The 24,323-nt window shown below is 44.7% G+C and overlaps 1 protein-coding gene and 1 long non-coding RNA gene across 2 annotated transcripts in view; one reads left to right on the top strand and one right to left on the bottom strand.

Annotated features, from left to right (window-relative positions):
* Window positions 1–24,323, bottom strand: part of Foxo (forkhead box, sub-group O) — a 143,632-nt gene that overhangs the window by 27,349 nt on the left and 91,960 nt on the right. The window contains exons 2-7 of the mRNA XM_070659300.1: window positions 16,667–16,791; window positions 16,397–16,591; window positions 16,161–16,276; window positions 15,680–15,930; window positions 14,146–14,511; window positions 13,482–13,812 (exon numbers count right to left, since the gene is read on the bottom strand). Of these exons, the coding sequence (XP_070515401.1) occupies window positions 13,588–13,812; window positions 14,146–14,511; window positions 15,680–15,930; window positions 16,161–16,276; window positions 16,397–16,591; window positions 16,667–16,791 (1,278 nt within the window). The 3' untranslated portion in view covers window positions 13,482–13,587. The remainder of the gene's footprint in view (window positions 1–13,481; window positions 13,813–14,145; window positions 14,512–15,679; window positions 15,931–16,160; window positions 16,277–16,396; window positions 16,592–16,666; window positions 16,792–24,323) is intronic.
* LOC139103786 (uncharacterized) lies at window positions 23,806–24,314 on the top strand. Its single transcript, XR_011545952.1, has 2 exons — window positions 23,806–23,912; window positions 24,016–24,314. It is a non-coding gene; the product is annotated as an uncharacterized lncRNA (long non-coding RNA).

The raw sequence follows: 24,323 nt of genomic DNA, 5'->3' as shown, positions 1-24,323 counted from the left end.
TTGTTGGCATTTGCATAACTCGTCCTGCGCTCGCTCCAGCTGCGCTTCTTTCGCGAGAGACCCGAGCAGCTCGAGGTGGAGCTGAAAGGCAAGGCCGGCGAGAGAAGAGAACGAAGGTGACGATGGCGAGAGGCGGGGCAGGGTGAGGTCGCGGAAGAACAGAAGAAGAATGCGGGAACGGGCCGCGTGTCAAATCGAATTTGCCTCATTTGCCCCGAGCGGCGACTCCGCCGTGCCAGCCAGCGAGAGAATCTATTAGAATAATTTTTATGAATCTAATTTTAAATTCCGGCGAACGAAGTTACCTTACTGTCACGCTGTCAGCGGCTCTTTATTAAGTGGTCCTCCTTGGCGGCGACGGCGCCGCTTCACCCTCGCCCCCGCCGTCTCGTCCCCGCGACCCCCGCGCCGCCGTCACCGACGACCTGTCACCCATTGGAAAGGAATAATTTAAATAATTTCCCACCTAATTCCTTTCCGACGAAGGGAGAGAGCGAGAGAAACGTGCGCGATTCCATCCCGAGCGCCAGATTTTGCGACGACGAGCGCCGGAAGTCCTTCCGTCAATGTTATTTAAATTTCACATTACAAAACGGACGGTCTAAATACGTTTTTTTTAATCACGAGCGAGGACTTTAACAATCGCCCGTTTTAATCGTATTGCATTTTAATTCATTACGGCACATAATTAATCAAGCTTTAACGGATACATAATTTGCGATGTATTACCCTTTTAAGAACAGACCACGTTCGGTCCAGTTATCAAATTTAACAAAAAGCTAACGAGATTGCGAAGCTGCTTATATAAAAAAAAAAAGAAAGAAAGAAAAAAGAAAAAAAAAAATAGTTTCCCTCATTTCGCGAGGTTTTCTCGCCAAATCGCAGAATCGCTCGTGCGTAAAATTAAAACGGGGAGTCCTCCGCTTCCTTGATAAGGCGGGCAGATGCGATAAACCGTGCATGGAGTTCCAACGGGCAGACGGAGCGCTTCAGCGGCCTATATTCGCGGCTTATTTTAGAACTTCACCGAGTGGAGCCGAGCGTGCTTGCACGCACGCATACGCGTGAGAAAGTGTGGACGCATGCATTGCGACCCGCTGGACACGATGCGTGCGTACGTGCGTGCGTGCGTGCTATAAGTAGAATGCACGATCCATTCTGCGACCGCGCCGCTGTGTCGCGTTATCGAGCCTATCGATACCTCACAAGGAAATGAAAAGCACGAGTCGGACCCGAGATTAACGTTCGCTCTTGCATTAAACGGCAGATTTCAGCGCTTTCAATATTTAAACTTGAATTAGATAAACTTTTGATATTTATTGAGCGACATAAATTTGGAAAATTTTTACAAGGGCGAATTAATTAACTGCCCGTCCGTCGACAAGGGCTCGGATTTTGAGCGCCGAACGGTTCTAAACGGTGCGGCGCATTTACTCAATACGGCTTTCAATTAATTTAATATTGAATCGATTGTTCTCGAATCGGTGATATCGCCGTCGAAACGAATTACGGTCGAAAAGCCAGTATCGTGTAAACGCTCCGCGCAGTTTAGAATTTTTCGACATTCGACGGGGGAAAAATAGAGCCGCCTTTTTCACGTACATGCTCTCGGCCAATTGCGAGTTCGATATCCGCTCGAGAAGCGCGAACTTCCTTTTCAATACATCTAAGTTTCTGTTGTTTGCTAAAAATATCAGAATTAACAATTGATCGCCGATTGCCGCAAACCAGAATCTTTATAACCTCCTAATAAAATTTATTTATAAAGTCGCGAATAAATGAGTTACTTAAAAATATTTTATAAAGTCCAACTTTATTTTTTTTTTTTCAAGAATTAGAAAAATATATTTTGAAAATAGAAAGAACAAGCTCAAATCAATATTTCACAATTGTCTAACTTTTCACCTACTTATTTTATTTAACTAACGTCCTTACAAAATTTGTAAAATATTTAAAGCCGTGTGATTAAAATTTTAGGCAAGCTGTAATGGACGTGTTGATCTCGATTTCGAAGTTTTCTTAGCTCGGCACTTCAATTATACATATATGCGCGTTATAAAACTTGTAAAAATGCGAATTTTCCAGTTATGACGTTGCGTAAAATGTGGCGCACCGGTTGACAGTGCCCGGAGAGAAGATGAGGTTTCTGGTTTATAGATATCGAAATTTTTTTGCGGACTACCGTTAAACATATCGCAAACACAATTCCCTGCCCATTACAAAACCGAGGGTTTTTTATTTCATCACACAAAGTTTATGTACGGGAAACACGCGGGCGTCGCCCGTACATATATTTAATATAAATATAAAATTATGACTACCTGCAAAATGTAAAATTATAATTCTGGCGTGCGGCCGATCGCCCGACGTCGAGCGATAATATCCACCAAAGTTTCAAAACAATTACGCGCGAACATCGACATATCTTTTGAGAACAGTTCCGACAGCCGGGGTGTCAACCTAACTTTCCACAACCTCGCAGGTGAGTTTATGATCGATATTATTTCATCCGTAAAACATTCAATATAAGAAATAAAATATATCGCCGATAAAAATATTCGCTATTAACACGCAAACTTTATAAATCCCGGAACGACAAAGATAATCGAGAAATCGTTAGAAAGATATAATCCAAGTATAGAAAACATAAAAAACAACTTTTATAAAATTAAAAGATTACCTCTATTATTTTATTAAAATAAAAAAAAAACAAAAAAAAAAAGAAACCCGCAAGTGTCGCGAGATTAAATCACATATTAAAAATTCGTCTTTTCTTCTGAAAGTCTTGATACTCGTCGCGAATAAACCAGTTTGATTTTTATTTATAGCCGTGTAATTCTTAACGCGGCAAGAACTCGTATATTTCTCGGCTACACAAATACATTAATGTATTAACGTTGCACACGGGTCCCGGATTAATTTGCAATAATTACGAGACATGAAGATGCGAGACAAAACGCCCAGAATCACGATGACGCGCGGGCAGCCAGGAGCTTTTGTTCCTTTTCAAACGCGCGGTACCACGGAGGAAAAACGAGACTCTGTACTCTCAGTGGCACGGTCAGCTATGACTGGCTAATGAGATGACTTGTGCATTTTGCCCGCGTGCATCGCTACGTGCGCGGCAAGTGCAAGCGTGGCCGCCCAATGTCACTCCGATCTGCTGCGCATTTGAGCCGCAGGTACGATCGCACGAATCCCAACCGACGGCATTAATCGCGACGAAAACGATAAAGACGAGCCACCGAGACGTACCTATTTCGCAGCTATCGGAGCTGTCACGCCGAGAGATAAATACAGGCGGACCTGGCCGCATTTTTATCATTTTTACGATATTTTTAACGATAAATATATATGATTGAGTTTATCATATTTATCGTTCGAAATATCATAAAATTATGATTGGGTTCGAGAGTACTTTTCTCTCTCTCTCCCTTCCTCTCTCACTGCAAAAGCACAGTCGTGCTGCATAAAAAGCTCTTTTTATATTTTTCTTACGTTCATAAAAATTCGTAGAAATAACATTCACTTAATGTAGCGGGAAAACGAATAGAATTCAACTCGCGAGAGAAGAACGCGAGAGCTTCCACAGCGGGCTTATTGTAATGTGATATATTAAACGCGAATCGTTGCTACGTAAAAAAGACCGTGCGGGCAACGCTTTGTAATAAAAAATTACGCAGTCGCGTAAATTAAGCCTAATTAGATCTCCGCGTATCGCGGTGCTCGCGTTATTAATAACAAAAGGCGCACTTGTACGGTCCATCGCTTTAAACAGTCGTACGGAGAAGTGTAAGACATTTTACGCGCGCGTTACCACGGCAGGATTACAAAGCGGATATAAAAGCGCAAGCTAAATATTATGAAGGTATATTATAACGCGGTACGCGAGCGCGGAAACGAACACGTAAAAATACGCTGGCGGGATATATTTACCCTAAAATTTTAATCAACCGTTCAGCCCGACAATAGCGAGAGCGCACCCAGTCACAAATATTTACGCACGTCAAGTGTAGACACATTCAGAGCTCACGCGGCCGGTCGGATATCAAAAATAAATGAAATATCACCGGGGGAACATTTTTATTAAAACGCCGCGGTGCTTTATCGCTCGAAATTATCGTCGCCGGTGATTCCCGCGCGCGAAAGCACCCCGGTGACGAGGACGAGCTACGAATCGTTCGGTATCATCCTCTTGCGAGGCTTAAACGTACGCTCTCGTGTAAGGAGCTCACGCGTGCGGAAACGTTCCGTATCGCGCGAAAGCCTCCGCGCGCAGATTCGCATCCACGCCTCGTGCGATCGTACCGGCACGACACTCTTACGGACGAGGCCAGCTTTGGTCGAAAAGCCTTATACGAAAATCAGGCGAGCGTAGTGCGTAAAATAATAATTGAGAGAAAAAATATAGTTGCCTTTGGTCTCTATTAATTTTTTTATTTTTTATTTTATCACAATTTACGACGGAAAAGAAAATCGCTAGAGAATTAAAATTATTGGTCGGGCTTAGAAGTATGTATATTTTATTCCTCAGTGAGTCTCTTTTTATTTTATCGCGTTAGATACGTAACCATCCGTTTTCGGAATAAAGTTCGAATGATTGATTCAGTCGGATATCGCTGGAGCTTCGCCGGAAGCGAGAGCTTGCAACGCAAAGCGCAATGTCTATTTGCGGGCGCGATTCAAGGCGTCGCTCATGTGAGTCTCAACAGCGTTCAATTGCCGAAACGAGTGGTTTATGTAACGATCCGGTTGCCTGGGGATTTCGAAGGCGGAGGCAAGAACACGAAGGATGTAATTAAATCGTTGAATCGAGTCTCGCGAGGAAGGTAACGTCCCGCAACTCCGTCGCGACATAGAGCTCTCAAAAATCGGCTTTCACGGGGGATTAATTCTGTCGGCGTTTTCAATATCGATTTAATTCCCGCGTACAGCTTATATATGCGAAATTGCGCAATGAAAGGCGCGAGGCGTGTTAAAAAGCAGCCGGGGGGAGGGTCGTCGATGCGTGACACCGAGAACCTAGCACGGTCTACTTAACCACGTCGGTCGTGTAAAATCAATTAAACCACTCTTAACCATGATTTTTTCTTATTTCCTCCCTCCGCCTGTCCGTCCTATTATGCTATCGTACCGACTATGCTCGGCTGCTTCTGATATCCTGCAGACTCAATTTCAAGTCAGGTTGCCTCGTAATTATAAATAGTAATAAAGAAAAAAAAAGCGTAAGAATTAATTTTTCGCGTATCCTGAAATTATCAAGAGGCTTCTAATTTATGTGTTTCGTTAATAAATAAGGAGGCACTTAACGACGTAACGAGATGTCCTCTTGATTATAGATGCTGGGGAACGCGTGGTAAGGAGAAAGCGATTTTCAGCGAACGGCCGTTCGACAGCTATTATCGACGCTGAAAACTCAGACGATATCGCGAGATGGAGGCGAGGTTGGAGCCGCGCAATTTATGGACCGTGCGTGCAATTACGACCGAAATGCAGCGAACAGGTTTATCGCAACCGGTCTGCCAATCGGAACGTATGTACGAGAGGCGCACGTCTGGATTAGAATTTCTAATGGGATACACATTACACACCGCGCCTACGACGCATCGAAAACGCGTGTTACCTGCTCGCGAATTCCGTGGACGGCTTTTTCGCATTACCTTCGCGCTGTCGTCCACTCTCCCGTTATTAAAAAAAAAAAAAGAAAAATTAAGTAAAATATATACAAGCGATCAAATTCCAATTACAAATACATTATCATCTTTCAATATAGAAAACAAAGCTAATTATAATAAAAATATTTTTTAAGGACACAGAAAATGTCTGATTAAAAAAAAAAAAAAAAAAAACATTAGTTAATCTGTCTTGTACGTTGTTAAATTTTTCTTTATTTTATATAAAATTAAAAAATATTCTACCTGAACGATTTTATAATATATTTATTTTAAGCAGGTTATCTGACTCTTGGTTTTACGTACTCGTAGAAAAAAAAAAAAAAGAGAGTTCCCAAAATCTCGGAAGAGTTAAAGCGGAAATTTCCGCTGGACGGACGCTTTATCGATGCGTTTGTACAAAACACGGGCCAGCAGCGTAACGAGAGTAAACGCCTAATGACTAAGGACGGCTCGAAGGACCGGCGTTCGATCTTGAATAATTCATCGGAAGCGCACGCTCGATTAGACAGGACCGCAAGCCATCTCCCCCGCTCGCAAGCGTCGCTTGACGCCCCTCGAGCTTCAGCCTCCACTGACTAGCCGACGTTATTGCGACGCTGTACCTTACGTCGTCGCATTTACGAAAGGCCGAGTACCAAAGAAACTCGGAAAAATAATTACAAACCCGAGGCTGAAATTTTCGAGGAGCAGCAAAAAAGAATTCCATCTTATCCGATACGCTGAGGCGCAATTAAATCCCGACGATCTCTGACTTCTCTCGATCTCAACGCGTTAGGCACGTCACCTTCCGAGCATCTTCAAGTAATTCGATTAGCTACGTAAAATATCTCCGTGAAACGCTAAGACAAGTCGAGGAAGAACGCGGCTCTCTCGCGAGCGTTAATCTCAATTAAGGGCGGATGCTGGGATGCCCGCGAGCGGCTCGCTCTTAATTTCCCGCGAGTCGAGATGCCGTTACAGACCGGCGTGCGCCGTTACGACGCACGTGCGCGGGAAACTGCGACTCTATTTATGCAATCCCGGCGTCCCGTTCCTCTAACGATACCTCCGGCGCTCCCGCCGTGCCGCGACGTCGCGACATTTTCTGCCCGTAGGAATGCGCACCCAGCGGCATTCCTCTTCGGTATTAAACGGAGGAAACGTCGAGGCCGCCCGGTCCGAGTGCTACTTGTCTGAGGACAAGTGCGGAAGAGGCCGCGAAGAGCGACCAGAACAGGTATCACACATATCAGAAAGCGGAGTCCGCGTGGCATCGGTCTAATATCGGGAAACAAATTTGCGTATTTCATCGAAACTCACGTGTCTCGCACTTAAAAAATTTTAACCCTTATCTTCCTGATTAATTTTTTGTTTTCTTCCTTTTTTTTCTTATATTTAAGAACTAAACGTATTACTATTATATTACTTTAAAACTTTTTTTTTTTTTTTTTAAGTTGATATATCGGACTGAAAAAAATGTTAGGGATATTTAAAGAAATAAAAGGTTTTCGTAAGTTCGTTCGGGTTCGTCGGAAGCGTTGTTGTTACAATTCCGCGGTAGTCAAGGCGACGTTTTTTCTAGACGTGAAAACCGGATCGAACGTTTGATCGATAGATCAGGAGCGACGAGCCGCAGGTTCCGCGGAAAAGTGGGTTAAGAAGCCTCGCGAAGCGTTAGGCCTCTTTTATGCATAGCGTCTTCTGCGATGTCATTGTCGTAGCGCGGCTGGTCATCGCGCAATCTGAAGAAGAGACGTGCAGATCGATTTATGGGCACTCGAACGAGTGACAGACGTCAGAGTAAAGCGTTATCTATTTTTGTAAGAAAAAAGCGGTCTCAACAAATTCACGCGCGAGTATAAATAACAAAAAAATAAAATAAAATAAAATAAACCGAGCGTAAGCTCAAAAATATTAAATTATAAAATTATTGTCGAATTAAAAAAAAAAATAATATTAACAGATCCAACGTATGCACTTTTATTAAATTAGTTATACAAATTATAAAACGCGCGGGAGCATTTTATTTATATAATCTTCTATTTTTACATGTTAAAGTTATTCCAGCTTTCGTTTGATCAACTTGTTTAACTTTACGCGACCGTATCTCAACCTAAATACTTCAACGGAGGCGCTATCCAATTGCATTCAAAACTACATTTGTCCTCCCGAGAAAACGAATAAACGAAACTTTCCGAAAGTGGAGCGCCGGCCAAGAACGTACCGATTCATCTTAAATTTCGCAGTCGACGGGACGTATCGTCGCTGCTTTTATATTCATCCCTGCACCGAGCGGCGATCTCACGCGCGGCCTACAATCGCGCCACCCCCGTCGGTTTTCCCGGTAACATTGGCGATTCCGACCGTATATAGTACAATTCCTTTGTGGGTCAGAGAAGATTAATTGGCCGTAACTGGCAGTGGTGTTGCGCCACAACAATAATGCATTCCTTTATCGTACTAGAACAATTAACCGCGAAGCATTTAATTGCGAAAATATCCACTTAAGAAAATCCACATTCGAATGATCACATCGATTGCAGATTGCAGTTTGAATTATTACGCGTGATATTAATTTGAAATTAAATTAAAAATAAAAAAAATAAAACGTTCGATAACGCGCGAAAAGTTTTGCGAATAATTTATTCGGGCTCGTAAAGGTTTGGCGGAAAATAAATGACGACGTGGCTCTTCGGTTAACCATTTTTAAGACACGCTCTCGCGGCTGCAAATAGTACGGAAGGGTTGAAGCCTTGACCCAGAAAAAAAGGCTCGAGCCCTCCTCATCGAGTGACGTACTGACGTCGACTCGTACGTTCTACTGAGGGAATACACGTGGACGCACACATAACTTTTTTTCAATATAAAGCGTTGAGGTCAGGCAGACTATAAACGGCCGGTTTAGGATTTAGAGCCCCTTTTGAAGTTCAAGTTGCCGCGCACGTCGGTAGGCAAACGACAAATCAATCAAAAACCGAAATATTTTTAATGACTGGAAAATTTAATATTGTAGTTTTTTATTGCGGTTTTCAACAGAAAAAAAAAGAGAGAGAGAGAGAGAGAGAATTATTTTAGTCAAATTAAAAACTGTCGTATCTCAATAATTAAAATTTTGTAACGTAAATTTATTTTATTTCGTTAAATAACAATTTATTTAATAAAACAAAGAGAAACGCGGCGGCCTTGAATATGAGATAGCGATGGGCTAACGCGAGGATTAAATGACTCGCGGCTCTTTTGCTTACTAATATAAGATTGGCGATGATCCAGCAGTACTCGAAACTTTAATAAACCAACCACTCGGCATCCAATTACGTCAGTCATCGTCTGTGGAATGTAATTAAATTTTGACACGTGTGGCACGTTTCTCTTGTCGTAATCAATTTATTGGGATCGCAACGACGTTGCTAATTATTAAATGAAATTTTAGCATTTTGTTCTGTACTCGGCGTTTCTCTAGTACACGTTTTAGACATTAAACTCACCGCGCTCAACTATTTTTAACGCGGTTATTTTAACGTAATTCGCTCCTTTAGATCTTTCAGATTATTAAATTATTCCACCGATCAGCTTACAATTTTTTTTTCTGACTTTATATATTATTAAATATTAAAATACCGATATGTGAAATCAATCAATTTAAAAATAAGAAGAAATGCATCTTTCCGCACGATAAATCGCTCTCTGTCGGAAAGTTCAGTCAGTTCCTCAAGCTGTACTAATTAATAATTATTGTATTTTCAGAATTCTCCAAAACGAATGTCTCCATCGTCGCGTGATACGAGTAACTAAACCTTGACCCGCAAGACCCTCTCGATCGGGAGCTTTATGCATTTGTCACCCTGGACCGCCCTACGGTCGATAGGAAATCGGGCATTCATCGGCCTTTGTCGTCGGTAGGCGCGCGGTCCCGGGGTGGCAAGGGAAGAAGGTAACGCTCAAGTGGGGCAAAAGGGAACCACTTAGCCGAAACTGCCAGGAGTCTGGGAGTCAGCAGCTATTCGGCAGACGTCACTGGCGCCAGCGGACTACCTTAAAGCCCGGCCACCCCCCGAGCCGCCGCTGCCGTCGACAATCTCATTCCCCAAAAGCGTCGCAAGAATTATAAAGTTGCTGGAGGAGAGAAGAGAAAGAGACGAGAGGAGGACGGGAGACAGCAGAAAGAAAGGACTTCTTCTCTCGCCGCCCTGCCTTGTCAGGCGAGCGACCCGTCCTCCCTTATTCCGCAACCTACATGCCCTCCGTCTCGATCTATCGCTGCATCCCTTGGTCTCGCTCCCCCCTCCTCCCCCCCCGTCGCCCCTTTCTATCTGCCCACTTTGTTCCTATTCTTCGCTCCTGCTGCTCTCTTTTCTTCCCTCTCCCTCCCCGCGCGCTTTTTCTGTTTTAACCGGGAAGTTTTCGCGAAGGAACTCCGATCGGAGGACGAGCGGAGTGCCGCGGGAGGGGAGTTTCGAGTTTCAACCGCGAGTTTACGAGCGGCACGGATCCGAAAATCTGTTCTCCATTAGCGCGACGCCGACCGGAAGTCGTTCAATTAGAGTCATGTACCGTGTGATCTCGAAATAATCTGGCGCTCGAGAGACTCCATTGTTATTTCGTACGACAGAAGTTTCACCGAGCGCGCGCGCGTTCTCGTTTAATGAGGGAACGCTTCTCGTAGTTTCGCAGTTTCCACTCCGTGGCCGAGGCCGCTCTGCCCGTAGTTTTACAGGGGGCGATGACGGGATAAGACCGGACTTATTTCCTTTATCGTTGCGCTCGATAAAACGGGGCTGATTCTCAGATTATCGCGTCGTCGATCCTCTTTCTTTCCCCCGCGTTCCTTCCGTCGCGCGAGAGAAAACGGCGCAGGAAAATTCACTGCGATTCGCAGGTAAAAGGCACTAACCGAATTATACAAAAACACCGGCGCCTCCACATGAAATCCCGGCTCAATAAACTCACTCTCACGCCCGCGGCCCTAAGAGGAGGTTCAGTCCGCGAGAATGATGGGAAATGTTTTCTCAAGCGGCAAGAGAGAAGGGAGGGGAAATTTTTCCGCGGCCGCGCGAAGAATTACCGCGGAATTTTCCTCGTCACCGCAACTCACGTTGAAACGTCCGTGCCTCGGAGCGCGTTTCTTACGCGTCGCGTTGCGCTTCGCTCGGCGGTATCAGTTTTATCCGAACTCTCGAATTTATGCCCTTTCCGCCAGACGGTAAATGGATATACAGTCGAAAGAGAGAAAGAGTTTGAGAGAGAGAGAGAAAGACCAAAAAAAAACGAGGAAAGAAGAGAAACGAAACAAAAAGACATTGATCTCCCGCCCCCCTGCTCGCCCCCTCGGAACTAACGGAGATCGGTGTGCATACCGGTTTCATACGCACAACAAACTACTGGAACGGCCGGGGGCGTTAATATACTGGGGCGTAAGCCCGGGGGCGAGTATTTTTTCGTCGCTCGCGCGCGTTCACCGCTCTGAAAAATATTTTTCTGAAAGCTAATATCTCTCCCGGGCCGATATTCCGCCATGTAAATAATATCCGCGCCCGTAGGGACAACAAAGTAGGCTGTCATGTGAGTGCAATCGCCAAAAGAGGTTGTCCCGGAAAGGTTAAAAAAAAAAAAAAAATATGTGCCGCCCGCGCGGCCAAACGTCCCGGTCATTTTTCCTCGCCGTCGACCTCACCGCTCGGCGTCAACGCGGCAAGACGACAAAAGCTCGACGAAAGCTCGGCGGAAAGACGACGAAAGCGAAACCGGAGGCCGCCGACGAGCGAAAACGAGAGCGAGTAGCGAACCGATGCTCAATTTATATTCAATTCGTTTCAGTAATTTTAGTAATTTGCTTTTTCCACGCCACACTCAGAGAAAACTGCCTATATAATATTACTTCTGAACCCCAAGCTTAATTTTGTATCTCTAACGATAAATATGATCGACTCGATTATATTTATAATTAAATTTAAATAATAATAAAATTCGTAATTAAATCCAAAAAAAATAAAATAAAGTAAAATAAAATTTATAATTAATTAAAAAACATTTCCTTTTCTCAATGCAGTTGATTCTATTTTTGTCAACTTCACGAGCATTCGATCGGTTCTCGCTTATTAAATTTTACGGCTTCGTGCTTTACAATTAAAAAGCCGGGTTGGCGAGCGAGTCGTGAGCGATTACGCTTCGATCTCGGCGTTTCCTACCGTATCGCTCCAGAAAAGAAAAATGTTGCCGCGCGTCAATCAAGCAATTGCGCGAAGCGCAGGAAGCGAACGTCCATCTGGCTGCGAGTGCCCACCGGAAGGCGCACGCCGGAACGCGATTACCAGCGTGTGATTAATATCGTCGAGCATTTAGCCGTGTACTCGCGCGACATTTTTATCCTCGTTAACGTTAAAGCGACAATGACGGCCGCGACGAGGACACCGAGATGGTACGATAAAGCTGTAATTACATCGCACGTTTGTACTCGTATCGAAGATTAAACGGCGCGGGCGGTGAAGCAGCAGTTACTTTAGTCGCTTTGTCGCGATACGCTGACAACAAAATGATTTCTCTCCGAGAAATTACGTTATATTTCCACCACTTTTTTTTTCTTCTTCTTTTTTTTTTTTCATTATCAAAAGAGTGAGAAAGAAGGAGAGCTCGGCGTGAAAAAAAGAATTGACGTAATACCTCCTGGCGAAACCTCCGTACAGTTTTTTTTTTGCAACGATTTTCTAAACGCCAAGCGTTACAAGCCATTCTCCTTCGCGGGGGGGAGGAAGGGGTGGAAAAGCGGGTCTTTCCTCTTCAGTATTTTTTCCGCGCATAATTGCTCCCTTCGCTCCTTCGTTTAAACAGAACGCGACTGTTTTCGCGCGATCGCGATCAGCAATATTGTGTTAAGGCTGTCTGTAAAATTTGCGGCCCGCGGCGATGTAATTGTTCTCGCATCCAAGTCAATAGCGATTTCGCACAAAACATCGTTGAAACACGGGTCCGCCGCTATATGAATGTGTCGGCACGTACGAAACGCGAAAGGCCGGGGTCGAGGGGTCGAGAGGGGTCAGAGGACGGAGGCACAAAACGTCGAAGCGATTTATTAAATACCGTACGGCTGAGCACTGTTATGACACGAGTATGCAAATATTATTTTGCGTGCACGAAGAGGCAATCAATGACCTCCCCTCGGCTCTCGATTCTCTCCCGCCGGGTCCGCCGGATATCTTCCTCCGTTCGCAGCTCCGTGATCAGGAACGGGAAAGAGAGTTTCGCGAGAGATTCCAGAACGAACTTCCGGATAATTAATCAGCCGCGCGAAAATGATACATCGACTCGCGGACTCAAACGTTTAGCAGATGGACGACAGAGATTTGCACCGTTTCTTTATCATCGCGATTACGTAATGCATTCGGGTGAGACTGTTACCTAAAAATTATTTCTCCTTTGTTCGCGAGAGCCGAAACAAATTACGGAATCGTTCGCTACTCGTTTCGCCTTAGCGTGAAATATTTATTATAATATTGTACGGTAATTATACATTGCTATTGTAACAATGTAATCGCGAGTTCTGTTGCATTATTATCAATTCGTCAGCTTTAAGAAGCCGGCGATGAAATACAAAAGCTAAGATTTTTAGAAAACCTGTCACAGATAATCGATCTTGCGCAGACTCTGACGCAAATTAAATTTTCTTTAGAACTAATCGAACTACTGTCGAGTTCGCAATTTGTTCAGAGTCTGTTGCTAAAAGATATATTTGCTAAGTAAAAGCTTTGATTCGAATGAGATACCGGATGTCCGATTCGATATTCGGTAACAGCGATTCTCTGTAAGCTAATGAATGAAATTTAAAAGACTCACCGATGAACTGCCCTTCGGTCGTCCCGTAGAAGTTATTCAGCGATCCGTCGGACAAGTGCGGCATCGGCAAGGACGACGGGGGTGTCGAGGGCAGGGGGGTTAACTGCTAGTGAACCCACGAGGGGGTCGCGGCGGGAGTTGCCGCATTCGTGCTTACGTAGACGCCCGGTGCGTTGCCAGTCGTCGTGCCGATAACGACGCCCGTGTTCTGGGAGACGACGCCGCCGTTCTGCCCGACGACGTTCCCATCGCTGACCTGCACTGTGCCCATCACACCCTGCTGAAAGTTGAAGTCCAGCGTGCCGCCCAGCGACAGCTCGTGCCTGATTACCTGCAATTAACGTATCGAGCTTGTACTCTTTCGGTTCAGCCGCTTCTGCGTCGGCAACGCGAGTGAGTGTTACTATAATTAAATTTGATAAGTATTCCAAAAATAAATTTTTTTTTTTTTATTAATGCAAATTATCAAGTAATCGACTAAAAAATTATTCTTGCTTATACTTTGTTACGTTTAAAAAAAAATTATATTATATTTAATATAATAAAAAAATCGTCGCGCGAGGCGCAAAATATTTTTAATTTAAATTACTTAGCAATGACATTTAGTAGCAAAGCTCAGTCGCGATGAGTTCAGTGGTGGTAGACGGAGCTCGGTCAAACTCACCTCCTCGACATTGCAGTCAAAGCCGCCGTGCATCGACTCGATGTTAATGTTAAGGTCGTCGAGAGCGGAATGGTTGAGCGCGCCCATCAGTTGGCCCATCATAGTGCTAGCCGTGGCGGGCGTCGGTGTATTGGGTGGACTAGGACCAGCAGGTCCGCTCTGGGCCGTCTGATGCGGCGGCGGATGCTGCGGTGGCTGCTGTTGCTGTTGTTGCTGCTGTTGCTGCTGCTGCTGTTGTTGACGCTGTTGCGTCTGAATCATGTATTGCAACGTTTGCTGTTGATTGTTACCCAATGTCGTAGGACTGGACTCGCTGTGTTGATACGACGGCGACATGCCGGACGGTGACATGCCGGGGTTCAGGCTCTAATTTCGGAATTTACAAAAAGAACACATGCGATGAAGACAAAGGTAATAACTCGCACTGCATGCAATTTCTTATAATAATTAATTAATTATATATAAATATAAACGTTGATAATTATTTAAAAATGAAGCGTGGACATATTTCACACTACTTATATTTTTTTTTCGTACATTGAGAGACAGACTACTACTTCTTCCTCCACCTTCTCGATCATTACCCTCTGGACCGGGCCTAAAAGGTGATGATCGAGAAGACGGGGGAGGTAGTGGGACTGTTCTCTCCTTCGGTGGTTCGCAGCGACCGGCGCTTCGCGGTATATTAACTATGAATTTCGTGCGAGGATCGACGCATATCACAAAAGTGTCATACGCTAACCGCCTTCGTCGCGGCAAATGCCATATCTACCTCTCAGTATATAAATTGGAGCTTTCTATAATTTTTATACCTCTGTAATAATTTGTGAATGACGTAACATATCTCAGAAAATTATAATTTCAATTTTTGTTTAAAATAAGAAAAATTATATATATATAATTACAATTAATAATATAAATAGAAGTATAATTTAATCTTAATAAGTTTGATCTCGTGATAATAGATAAATTAAGCAAATCGTTTTGAATTTCTCCTGACTATTGTTTGAATTTGTACCGTGATCGAAAATACGCTCCAATACAGTTCCATAAGCGTATGATGCTTTTTTAAGCCAGTTTCAATAATAAAATGTAAATAAGTTCCCATCGCACTATCGCAAATCTTTTCGCACAAGACAACAAAAATATTGTTATAAAAATATCAACGTCGTGGAAAATAACGAGCTCAATTTCCATGAAGAAAAGAACTCCGCGCGGCACCTACAGTAATCATTTTTCGACCGAGTCGTATTTTTAATTAATCGAGAAATAATTTATTTCAAGAAATGATATCTATCGATCGGACACGACCGTCGCGGATTAACGGTGCCTTTTCCTTCCAGATCATTCTTTCTCAAAAACGCTGACCCTTTTGTACGTGTCTCTGTGTGCGGCGTGTAAAACATACATCGCGATCCTTATTGATTTTGCAACATTGCCAGGCCGAACATGCGCAACATAAAAACGCCGACGTCCTCCTTTGTCGAGGAGTTCTGGTGTTCTCGAGCGAAAACCGAAAATCGCCCGAACTCACCATCTGACAGGCGCACGACTGCAACCCGTGGCTCGGGCATCTTTGCGGATTGACCGCTTGCGGAGTCGGAGGCAGGCCGTAGGATGCGGATGATGGATTTCGTAGGCCGTTGTTCCTCTGGTACTGCGTTTCGTAGTAAGGCGGAGGCGGACACGTTTGTTGCTGGTGACTTGCCGACGGTGACGTCTGGTACATCTGGTAAGACTCCAGTTTCATCGTCTCCGCTAGGTTGCCCGCTAGAATCGTGTCAGCTAAAATCGAACGTAAAGCATTACTTTAATCGTCATGCCGGGACGACAAATTAATAATAAAACAAAATTAACTTTGATTAGAATTGCTGTCGCTACTGAGTTTTCTCTTCTAAACAATTTTAGTAAACTATATTTAAATAAATTAAATTAATTTACGAATTATATATACATATGCTGCTCAATAGAACGGGTCAAATGTGAAGTCTGCGAGATTGTGACTCAATACGTACCTAACTGCTCCGGGCTGTAAGAAGACGCGTAGGTCGATGTCCACTCTGTTTCCGCGAGAACCGACGGGATAGGACTCAGTCGGCCGCAGGAAGAGGCATTACTTGAGGCGCGGGGACTTAAAAAGAATAATTAATTTTAATCTAAACTCTTTCGAATTCGAGTGCATCAGTCGCGTATCGTTGCGCGCCGCGATTTTCGCACGTCGTTTTCAAACCAGTGTCGAGATCAATCTTACCGAAACTCGGAGAGCTGGAAGCCGCCGCCGGGCTGCAGCGGGCTGTCCGGAAACAGGTCTAAGCCTTCGCCGACGCTGCTGCTGGGACTGGACGTGGGCTCGGGCAGTGGTCCGCCGTTCCTCAGGGCGTCGACGAGCTTCTTCGTGCGACCGCGCCGTTTCTCCAGGCTCCCGTTGCTCTCCATGGTGGTAGCCCTGCGCGCAAACAAATGCGATACAGATGGCACTCTTGGCGCCGCGCGGGCGGCAAGAGAGTTTGACCTAACTTACCTGCGACGGGCGGACTTGCCCGGCTTGGCGTCGCGATTGATCATCCACCAGGAGCTCTTGCCGGTCCCCTCGTTCTGGACTCGCATGAACCTGCTGTGCAGCGACAAGTTGTGGCGTATGGAATTCTGTTAACAAAAGGAACGGCGCGGCTTATTATTCTGAAGCATCAGGTAAGCTTAACAGTTTAAATAATTAAATTATTTTTTAACTAGCTGTTAGACACTTCCCGCGCAGATTAACAAAATGAACGAAAAGGAAATTTCAATGTTAAAAGCCGCGTAAGTTGTACGGGGAAAACTGTCTTGCTCGATAAACCGCGGATCTGTTTTGCGTACCGAGAAATATCAATCTGATTCGTGCATGTACGTAAGAAAAGTAAAAGAATGCAGTACGAAAAAAATCAATTTGTAAAGAGTGAATCATCGTCGCGCTTTATGACATCTCATCGTCCCTCCCCACGTTCTTCATTAGGCAAATTGAATCGGTACAGCGACCGAAGTTCCCGAAAAATTTCGGAAAGCTTCTACCCTAATACGCGAGGCGCCCCGTGTCGCGTAGCGATAACAATTTCCTTTCGTCTTCGTCTACCGATCGCGCGAGTCGGCTTCCCGGCGAAATACATACGCGCGCAGGAACGGCGTGATAAATAAAAATGACTTCTTTAAAACGGGCCGTTATATCGCGAACGAGACAAGGCGGAAGTTGACGCGAAGTACTTCGCGGAACTTTCTCACAACTCCGGCCGGCGTTTTATCGTTTCGTTAAGTCGCCCTCCTAAAACAGAGTCGCAGATTGTTAGCCTTCAAATGGACAGAAACAGTCATAAAAGTCCGTTCCCCCGCCGGCAAAATTATAAAACTGAACGCAGCCTCGACAGTTCTCGCCGTCTAAAAATTTATTTTTGATGGAAAAAAAAAAAGAAAAGAGAGAGAATGATTTGCGCCCGTCCGGAAGGATCAAAATCCACTTTGCGAATTAGCTCTTTTTTTTTTCTTTTATATATATATACTACAATATATATAACGGCTCGTGACGTTTTGACAAGTCATAAAGTCGTGGGATATTTATCATCCAGCCGCGCTCAATTTGCGCGGGCGTCTGACATGTGCACCGGACGCTTTAGCATCCGAAAATTTATAACGCGGAAATGTAAGCGATGTATTCTTTACTGCCAGAAAGAAATGGCTCGCCTTCGTGGCGCGTATAGCGTTTCACCCGCGCGTCCTTTTTCAATATCAATCTGCGAAAAAAGGGGAGGGGGAGGGGAGACCGGGCGGTACGAGACGTATAAGTTGCCGATGCGACGTAATATCGCGGTCCGGATCGCCGTGTAACCGGCGGAATAAAGCTCAACAGACCGGCGCGGGGGGTCTTCTTCCAGCCTTTGTTTCGCCGGCTTTTCCGCTTTCGGCGAAGCCGGTCGAATTAGCCGGGACGAATCTCGCGTGTCCGGGGGCACGTCGTTATTTCTGCCGCGATACCGATGCCTTTACTACCCGACGGTCTTTTCAAGCTTGACCAACCGTCTCGCCGGACCTCTGAATATCTGACGGGACGAAAGTATTTATCGACGAGCTCGAGAAGCTCGTCGCGGGCGGAGAAGGGTATCCACGCCACGTCCGGGGATGCTTTTACGATCGCTAGACTCCTCTCGCCTTTAACCCCCGCGTGAGAGACTCCACGTTCGGGGTGGCTACCCCTTCGATGGGACGATCGGCCATTTTACTCGTACAGTCGCGGACTATACGCCGGGAGTTTATAACCCCATCATCTACCCGCCTTTATCGGCGCTACGCTCCGAAGATGAAGACATTTTCGGCGCCACCGTTCTGATTTTTCCATCTAGCCGAAGGCAGAATTACGCCTTGGGAAGCTGTGCCCTAGCGACGATTTAAACGCAACCGTTTAGAAAAAAAAAGTAAATGATTAATTGCGAGATAATTCTGCTGCAATGTGTAACGATTAAGCGCCGGCATTTAATTAAAAAAAAAGAAAAAAAGAAATTTACGATAGGACGTTAAGAAACGTTTCTTGTATCGACGGCTGAAAGGACGGCGAGTCTAACTTATTAAAGCCCGAAAAGTCTCCGATAAGACTGGAAGAGTCACAGATGAGAACGCCATCGGGCGACGACGTCTCCGGTATTAATTAAAATTATGCAAAACGCGGCTAGAGTTTTTCAATGTCGATTAGCATTTAATTAAATTTATCTGTATTCATAACCGAGTATCTTTTGCAAAAAAAGGGGACGCTCTATCGAGATCGCCCGGCTGAGTTTCGAGATAGAGATCGCTTTGTCGATCTCGCGCCCACCCTTCTCACCCTCGTACAGTACTCTCTCTTTCTTTTCAGGGCACCGACTGCGACTCTCGGCCGCCGATAAAGACCGGCACTTTCGTCGAAAATCTCTATAAACCGCGCGGAGGCGAGGCTTTTGTCGTCGCGAGAAGAACGCGCGATGGAAATGACTGCCGCCGTCTGGACCAAGAGGAGCTCCGGTTATCTCGCGATTGGACTGTATAACGCGTAATGTACGAAACGCCGTACCGTCCGTCCCTCCTTCGCGACGTATCTCACCGTGGGACCAGAACCAGCGTGATAAGGAAACGGCGAAACTGGCGGACGCGATCAACTTGGAATCAAGGTCGTCTGAGCAGATCATCCAGCAGCATCTCGACGTTAACCGTGAGTATTACGCATCTTCCCGATTTGCGGGACTATCTTATCTCCCAAGGGATATTACTTACAAATGTTAGTTCGTTCGTAATAAATGAGAAATCGCGCGGAAACGTTTAACCTCGGAACGCAGTTGACGAGCAATTAAAACTTAATTTAATTTAATTTCGTTAGCGTTGACTGGATTTTTAATAAATTTTTTACGCGAAGAGCGCCGAGCTTCGGCCGCTGATAAAAGGGAACCTTTGTCGCGTTTTCGTATGCGCCGTATAATATCGCGACAATACATCGGCTGCGGAATGAGGACGGGGTTCTTGCCGGCGATCAATTACATCTCGGTTCCGACAGATTGTAAATGGCCTTTCCGATACGGGGAACGCGGAAACGAGCGGGCGAATCACAGGGAATACGCGATGATGATTGGCGGCAGTGGACGAGGAACGGGACAGTTTGAATAATAGATCACGATCGTTAGGTAACTGCAGGCACGGAAGCTTCAATTCTTAATGCGCGCGTGGAAAGAAAGGAGTTCGGCTCGGGCCGACAATTTGTCTCGATCGCTGTGCTTCGAGGATGCGCCCCGCTCGATGACTCGACATGCATTCGTATTTCGCGATCTGCATGCACCGCTTTGTACCGCGAGGTGTATGAAAAGAAAAAAAGAAATTGAAAAATCCGCGAAGAAAATAACGTAGGAATTATAAAAGTAAAAAAAAAAAAAAATCTTTTAACGCATTTTTCTAAAAAAAAAAAAAAAATTGTTCTTGATGGAAACATAAATATAAAAATAACTAATCTCGTGTAATAAAAAAAAAAAAAAACGTATTAAGAATGCAAGGCGTATAAACGACGCCTATTTAGGCGCCAGAAGAATGTTCGAATAATGCTATAAATACGTTCGAATTGCAGTACACTTATGAAACTGTTTCCGTACTTTCCTAATAAAATTTAATTAATTTTTATTAGGAGAGTCCGGAAATACGCGCGTTGATTTTATAAGCACGTTTATCTCGAATTACTTCATTATCTCAATTATTTCAGTATTATGCAAAATATTTCATACCGTAACGTGATAAAGTCTCCGATTCGCGAGCGACAAGATACAGTTATAGATAGCAAGTGTTTATAGATAGAATGTTTATAATCGCGGAAGAGGAAGCAAAACCCCGCGTTCAATTTTTACGGACGTGGTTTTTGTCTTGTCATATGGTGTACCTTATGCCGCGAAGGCTTTCTTATCGAAAGGACGTGGGTACGGGCTGTGGTTTTGCGGGCGAACTCGGAGCCGCGCGTGTCTCGTACAATGATTTCTATCGCACAATAAAGAAACCTTGCCAGCCGGACTCGAGATAATGACGGCACATTTTGACTTTATCGGGGAATAAGCGCGAAGTCGAAATTGTTCTCTCAAACTTTAAATAATTAATTCCTGAGAACGAGATTGAAAGTATCGATGGAATTGCAAGCAGGATTAAAAGCAGGATTTCCTCGGTGAATTTGAGAAGATAATTCAACGAGAATTAGATTTAAATATTAAATAACAATAAATCGAATAATGCTCTTTGGCATTTAATTGCACGCTGATTAATTTGATGCCCGTATATTTTAACTATTCTTTTCGCAAATTAACGAAATAAAATTCGCCCGGCGGGAGGGATTTCTCTTAAAACTAGACAAAAGCACTTCTTTAGCAAAGCGGCTATATAATAATAGAGATTCCCTTTTGATCTCGGGCTCTTAGCATAGTAAGCTCAAGTTCCGAACTTGCCTCAACATAATTTAATAAACGAATCGCAATGGAAATTTGATATCTGCCGTTTCTTTATTAAGTCGCTCATAATATGTTTAATTAAATTGAACAAGTGATTAATTAAATTTCAGACTCAATTACATTTCAACTCAGAAAATTAATAATGCTATCAGTGCATGTCCTTGCAAGTATAAAATTTTTCCGGAACAAGTCGGTTAGAGTAAAATTAAATATTTCCGGCATGAAAATTTAATTAAATAATCCTGTAATTTTATTTGAAACGTAGCCTAACCTTCGCGGTTCAACAATTTTATTTTTTTCAAGAACAATCGTTTATTTTCGCAAATAAAATTCGAGCGACAGGCAGTTGTAAGCATAAGAGGGAACGCGATTCGCGTAAGAGGAGGTATCACCTTACATCGACGACAACGTTTGTCCTCTCAGGTGATTAGATGGTGACCGAGAGAGCCGATCACATCTAAGAAGACTGCCAACAAGACCATCCCACCGATCTTCGTGTATAACTCGCTCGTTCTCTCGTTCTCTCTCTCTTTATTTCTCTCTCTCTCTCTTTCTCTCCCGGTATACATTAATTCAATTCCATTGACGAGTCCAATTTCGTAAAAAGCATTTGCCGAACGATCGAAGAAGGATCGAGTGTGCACTCGCTTATAGTGAGCACACGTACGTACATACACGCGCGTACTCCCGCGTGCCGCCTACCTGTATGCACTCTAACCGGGCCACTCGTTTCGCGCTGACGTAAAGGTGATCCGTTACAAGTCTCAGTGACGAGACTTTCGCATCAAACAGTCCTCTCATTTTTCTATTTCATAATTGCGAGATAACGCGCGGGACGAAGCGCCATTTACTTTCGCCTCTTTCACGGTAGAGCAGAATAATTAATAAAAAAAAAAAATAAAATAAAAAAATAAGATTTATAAAACCTCATATTAATTGACGGACAAATGTCATCCGTTTTCCGTACTTTCTTTGAACGTGGGTGCTCTTCATATGCGCCGCTCGTCCCCGAAATAATATTGCGCGTACGTAATCAAAAGGCGTAATAAATTAATAACGGCCATCGCACGCGCAACCGTTAATTCTCGGCCCCTTTTTTTTTTTTCTCGCAACATCGAAAATTTATATTAATGTACACGCTCGTATTAGCGTGAATAATTAAGCGGGCTCTCTTTGCCACGGAAGGGCGATGCGTTAATGTAGTAACATCTCGTCAATAATGAAGGCGCGAAGGGCAAACCTCGAGCTGCGAATTACTGCGACAAGCGCGGGCGACGATTAATTCACAGCGAGGCCGGGCTTCGGGCGGCGCAAAGCGGATTCGTTGCCCGTCCGAAAATTGCCGGCACTCAAATCAGAGATACAGACTGCCGGCCAAATGCAAGATCGAACGGGCGTACGAGCGCTCAATTTGGTCGGTGGTGAGCCGGAAGGCGGTCGGCGGGAGGGAAACGAAGAAGATATCGAGATGGAGCGGCGAAGATCAGAAAGGCGAAACGATAGTTTCTAGAGTAAGGACGACGAGGAAGTAGGGAGGGAAGGGAAAGGAAGGAAAGAGAGCGCTATCTCCCGTAGGGAGATATAAGGGAGAAACAGTGAGCCAATTCACTAATCCCGATTTCCGATCGCGCACATCCATTCGCGTATTTACGTTAACAGCTCCAATCAGTTTCCTCTCCATTTCCTCGCTGCGAGATAGAACGGAGGGAAAGGCGAAAAGGCCGTCTCCTCGTCTCGCTGATCTCGCGATCTCTCGAGGCTTCCTACTTTTCAGGAGGGCCATATTCGCATGAGTTGTACGGCCGCGATCGAATCTTGAAGTATATCGCTTTCACAAAGAGCGTTTTTTTTTTATTTCTTTTTATTCTTTTTTGTCTGTCTTTTTTTTTTACCAAACGTTAACGCCCGACGGTTTTCGGTAGTTGACGGGAAGATAGAAATTTTGGGGTTAACAAGATTAATTCTTGTTAAATAAAAAAATCATTGTGATTAGATGTTGATCGATTTTTATTATTGCCGCTTAAAAACTTAATTTTAATATTTAGTTACATTGTCGAGGCAAAGACGAACCTCGCGCTTTCCCCCGCCCCCGCGCCTCCCCCGCGCCACCCCCGCGACCGCCAGTGATCGTAATCGGGTTAAGCGGCATTTTTCGTCAGTCAGGTGTAATGGGATGGTGACCCTCGCGCCGACCAATCACAGCGCTTCATCGATTGCCTGATCGCGAGCTCGTGCGCGCACGCTTAGGTAACTCACTTCCTGCGGAGGAAAGGACCCGGCAGCCACGTGGAGAGCTCCGCTCTTCGAGACGGATATCCAGGTATCTGCGTATATTTTATATACTCGTAGTCGGGCGACGATACGGCGAGCATCGAAATCTTTTTATCTAAGTGCCGAAATCTCTATCGGTCAATCTAGTTGCGGAGCTTCGAGCGCGAGCACGTGTCTCTAATCGCTCCGCTATTTCGCGAATTTTCGACCACGGATAGCATAGCCTCGCATACGTATAAGTGTCGGCTGTGGGCGCGGGGAGTACGGGGAGAAGGGGGGGACGTTGCGTGATAACTAGACTAGCGCTGGAATGTGCCTCCGGTCACCCGCAACCATAACATACGCGCGGTACGGCATAAACAATACGCGCTCAACAAGACCTTGAATAGAACAGAGTATTAACAGTGATTTTTATGTTTCAGATAATATTCTACCTATTGAAGGAGGACCAGCCCGACATCCCGCGGACATCCTGAGAGGAGGAGGAGGCCCAGGAAGGGTATCCTGCCCCGGCGGAGCAACCCATGGGTACATATCAATTTTTTCTTTGGATTTTTAATAACGTTTTTTAATTTTTTTATTTAATTTGACTTTATATCTACTAAATAATTTTTTTATTTTTCTGTTTCAGGTCAAGAGAAACTCCGCTGCGTCGCATCGCTCAGTGCCGCACGCCGATTTGAAACTATACGAACAGCAGCCGGTTCGTCGGTCGTTCGGGGCTGCCGATAGTTACCGGGCGTTTTTTTTACGATTCTTTTTAATGCGGGAGTGTCGACAAATTTGTTAAATAATTTTCGGGATTTTAACTTCACCCGCGCGCGTTCGCGAGTTACCTGTGCGCGGAAGGATGGCTCGTCACGTCCCACCTGAGAGGATGAGCAGGCCCACCAGGAGGCATCATGCATCGGCGGAGCAACTCTTAGGTGAGCATAAATT

Source organism: Cardiocondyla obscurior, linkage group LG07 (assembly GCF_019399895.1).
Source record: "Cardiocondyla obscurior isolate alpha-2009 linkage group LG07, Cobs3.1, whole genome shotgun sequence".
In the NCBI taxonomy this organism is placed as follows: domain Eukaryota; kingdom Metazoa; phylum Arthropoda; class Insecta; order Hymenoptera; family Formicidae; genus Cardiocondyla; species Cardiocondyla obscurior.
Note: the sequence above shows the minus strand (reverse complement) of the source record. Positions and strands in the feature narration are given on the sequence as shown.